This window comes from Opisthorchis viverrini (genome assembly GCF_000715545.1).
Source record: "Opisthorchis viverrini unplaced genomic scaffold opera_v5_239, whole genome shotgun sequence".
In the NCBI taxonomy this organism is placed as follows: domain Eukaryota; kingdom Metazoa; phylum Platyhelminthes; class Trematoda; order Opisthorchiida; family Opisthorchiidae; genus Opisthorchis; species Opisthorchis viverrini.
In genome coordinates this window covers 294,551-298,789 of record NW_008751897.1, presented here as the reverse complement: position 1 = coordinate 298,789, position 4,239 = coordinate 294,551, and the positions used below count along the sequence as shown (strand labels likewise).

Sequence of the window (4,239 nt, the reverse complement as noted above, 5' to 3'; positions counted from 1 at the left end):
GTGATATACCAACTCAACTGCAACAACTGCAACAAATTCTACGTCGGACAAACTGGCAGGAGACTATGCACACGTTTTCTAACCTGTTGCTAACCGATAATAACCACTAAGTAGACGGATTTTCAACCGTAGTGACAGTACAACATTTGTTTTCCGTTTTCAGTTCGGTTTCTTCTTAGCTTCTGTTCTCCTCATCGCGTACACGCGCGTTAAATGTGTCAAACATGACAAATGTTTCGTATGGATCACGGGCGCCTAGAGCTTTTTCAGAATTGAAGAACACCCTTTGATTTAAAGCAGATTCTTGCTATGCCGCTATGTCCCAGTTGACTTGAACAACGGCTTCCAGTCACCTGTGAAAGAGCAATGACATGTTAAATGTCAGTCTTTCTGATACGAAAAACAGATAGGATTTATTTGACTTCGCCCAAAAGGAATTTAGTGATTACGGTCTAAGTATTTGCGTGACACAAGTATGGTTCCCGAAGTTGCCATTGGCAACACCGCCTCCGCAACTGTCTGCTGTGGAGGCAAAATCGATCAGTTAATTCTGACTACAAGATGTACGGCGCACGGTTATTTTTGTTCGGTGGACTCCCACTCGTCTAGGAGTTTAGTTGTTGGCTTGGAACTGCAACTGATGAACTCAAGCTGAAAAGAAGCAAGACTTCCAGTGCCTGAACCACACAAATTATGACCGAAATCCGTAAAACTGATTCCAATTATTAACGGCTTCCCATTGAGGCAGATTAGATATTTGTATAGTGAATCCTTTTCGGTGATTTTTGGGCATGAAGGTGGTAAGTTGGAGATTTGAGTGATGGGGTTATCGCTTCATGACCGGCTTACATAAGGTTTCAGTTTGGGATATGCTCGTTTGAGGTGGCTGCTCCTGGGTGATCACCTTTCTTCACGTTGACAATTAGCTGGGATTTTGATGTTTAGTTGCGATAAAATATGCTAAAAATGTCTCCCCTAGGTGATCTTTGTTGACCCACAAATCCAAGGGCTGTTTTTTTAGTAAGGTAATTGCGTTTTTAACTGAACCACAAAAGTCGATATCAGTTGGTCAGAATGGAAAATATTGTGAATTTCCAGGAACCAGTCCAGATTCTCACCTTTGAAAAAATTGTGCAGTAGGTGTGAAGTAGAGACAAGATCTACTCAGTTCCGCCGTGTGTTCCTAACCGTTCGTCCATATGTCAAATGACATCGGCAGATCATCTCGCATTGTTGATCCGGACTAATCTGGGGGATATGATACATGCCTTTCAATATGGTCACACCAGTTCTACTCATGCTAATTTTTATTTTGCGGTGGAACGGTTTGATCCTCTGTTTTGCATTACAATAGATTTTTGAGGGACCGGTTTGGTAATGAGTGTTCGGGAACAGGGTTTTGTCATCGGTGCGGCTTGCAACATCCTCTGTTCCTCTCCAACATATGCTTTTCGTATTTGTAGAAATTTTTTCAAAGATTTATACTTACGCTAACGAATTAACCAAACAAATTTTCTACTCCTGCATTGAAGGATTCAAGAGAAAAATAGCAATTAAGACAAAACCCAGGAAGTGTTTTACTTTTGCCGCAGGAAATCCAATTCTTGCCAGCGCAGTTCTCACTGGACCCTGAGATGATGGAAATGTAAAGGAGTTGTCAAAACTCACTAGGACAGTGAAAATGCCATCTGTGACTGCCAGTAACAAAGTCAGGTTCTTGTAGTGTGAGATGGTATAGAACCTAAGTCTGGCAAATAAGCTGAAATCAAAGTGAGAGGAACAAACTGGGAAAGGCTAGCGATAGTCAGCCTGATAAAAATATAAGCTCTGATGGCGTTAGACGACCGAGCAAGTCGGGGATTTTTGCATACTGATTTTGGGGATGGTCAGTGAAGAGTAACTGCCTACAGCGGTTCAAATAAGTTTTTTAATTGTTGCGAATTGTTGCGTTTATGCAGCCAATAAAATATAAATTTCAAACGACGAGAACTGAGCACCGCGATTAACTGATTTGTGACTGGTAAGCATGTGAAAGTTCTTCACCTTTGTTTACATTGTTTATGCGGTCATTTTGACTGCCTTTTATTAATGTGAATCAGAATCACCGTAGTACAAAGACTTTTGAGCTCACACGAAAGACATCTACTTCTAGATATGTTGTAACAATGGTCGTTCTCGACACGCGTTACGAGCTTCCTTTCGTACAAGAAATGTGTCGATTAATTTGACGTCGTTTTCGGAAGCAGACGGGCCGGATCGGTGGGTTTGATGAAAGGAAGCCTAGATCGAGAGGTCGCGATAGCTATCTTGAATTTTTCAATGAAGCTGAAACCACTCATCATAGGTTACTGAAAATTCGTCGACAGCCCACGACCGGTTCCGCTCTCCTTGGGTTTCATCAGGTAGGCGCACTCCTTGAGTTTCGGTCAATTTTATATTCTCGGGGACTGCGCCTACCTTATGAGCCCCAAGAAGGGTGAAACTAGTCGTGGACTGTCGATGAACTTCCAGCAACCTTATGAGTAGTACATTACGAATATATATGTTGCGATACATCGAATATCATGGCGACTGAAACATGAGGCGGCTTGGTACAGCACATTTAATTGCCTGGAAACATCACAAACGAGGGACTTAGCTGGGTTCTAGGTGAGTCTCTCGAAAAACCAAATTAGTTTGCAAATGAGTGTATTTCGCTGAGACAATTCAGCAATGAGCAAAACAATAGTTAAAAAACAAGTAGAGCATTTTCTATTGCTTAAGTGGCAAACAAGCTAAAACACTGAAGCACGTTTTGCTAGCCGCGATTCCCTCTGTTCAGTTTCTTTGAGAGGAATCTAAGGATATCATAGCAGGTTAGAAGGTGAGATTACTCATGATATTACTGTGAATTCTTCAACAGTCCGCGATCAGTTTTTCTTCTCTTGAGGCTCATCAGGTAGACAGTCTTTGTGTTTCCATCAACCTTGTGTTCTACATGAAGATCAAAGTTCAATCGAGTGACGAAATAAATCCACTTTCAAAAAAAATTCTTTTCAATATGAGTCCAAGTAAAATGTAAGGGTAATGGAAACTTGAAGACTTCGCCTACACGATGCATCTCAAGAAAGTCGGTTGAAACCGGTGTGCAAACGAATGCATTTCAAAACGAACAGGACTTGTGCGGGCTGATAGTTTTTTTCAGTTTTGCTGAACAATGCAATGCAACCAGGGACCACTGACCACAGTTGCCGATACCACGCAATTGAATCAATCCAGGAATCACAAATTCGATAACCAATCCCATAGAGTTGGATCCGATGACGTAGGTTGGAACGATCAAAGTACACAATTTTATGTTGCAAGTTTTTCCATTGCTATCTCAACAACGAGATTAATAAGACTTACACCATGTTGCGATTTTTTCGTTGTTCACACACATGATTTAAGCAAACACAGGTTTGTTGGTCTTACTTAATTATATGAATTTGACAAGAACTGCGCAAAGTAACCAGCTTTGAAAGTCACCATGTGAATATGGTGAAAATAAACATAGACAAGGTCACTGGCGCATCATTTTTTTCGAGACGGGCTCAAAGTCCATTGCTCTTGGTGACTCGTGCGGATAGCCACGCCGTTTGTACAGTGTTTTACAGCCGCGGATGAACTTGTTGTTCCTCAGTCTTTACGACATTCGTTTGAGTAGGCGTCCTGAAAAGCAACAAGTATCATGGTTACCTTAACCAATTAGTGTGTCATTCGACAGCATCAACTTCTAAAAGAAACTCACTTGTTTTTCGAGAAATACACTCGTTTTGCAAATCAATGTAGTTTTCACGAGAGACTCAACTGAATCTCTCGTTTGTGATATTCTACAACTGAACCTGATGCACACAGGCCACCTCATGTTTTAGTTGACACGATATTCGAGATATCATAGTATATTTTCATAAAGGTTGCTGGAAACTCTTCGACAGCCCACGACCGGTTTCGCCCTTCTTGGGGCTCATCAGGTAGTCGCAGTCCCCGATATCTCGAATATCGTACCAACTGAAACATGAGGCGGCCTGTGTGCAGCACATTCAGTTGTAGAACATCACAAACGCGAAATTCAGTTGAATCTCTCGTGAAAAACCAAATTGATTTGCAAATGAGTGTATTTCTCGAAAAACAGTACAATTTGGGTTCAAGTAGAACATAAGGTTGACGGAAACTCGGGGACTTTGCCTACTTGATGAGCCCCAAGAAGGGCGAAACCGG

General features: G+C 41.6%; 1 protein-coding gene across 1 annotated transcript in view; it reads right to left on the bottom strand.

The window, feature by feature from the left end:
* Positions 1–4,061: 4,061 nt before the first annotated feature.
* T265_14680 (hypothetical protein) overlaps positions 4,062–4,239 on the bottom strand; it is a gene marked incomplete at both ends in the record, with an annotated part of 4,070 nt that continues 3,892 nt past the window's right edge. Inside the window, 1 exon segment of the mRNA XM_009174763.1 lies at positions 4,062–4,209. Coding sequence (XP_009173027.1) covers positions 4,062–4,209 — 148 coding nt within the window.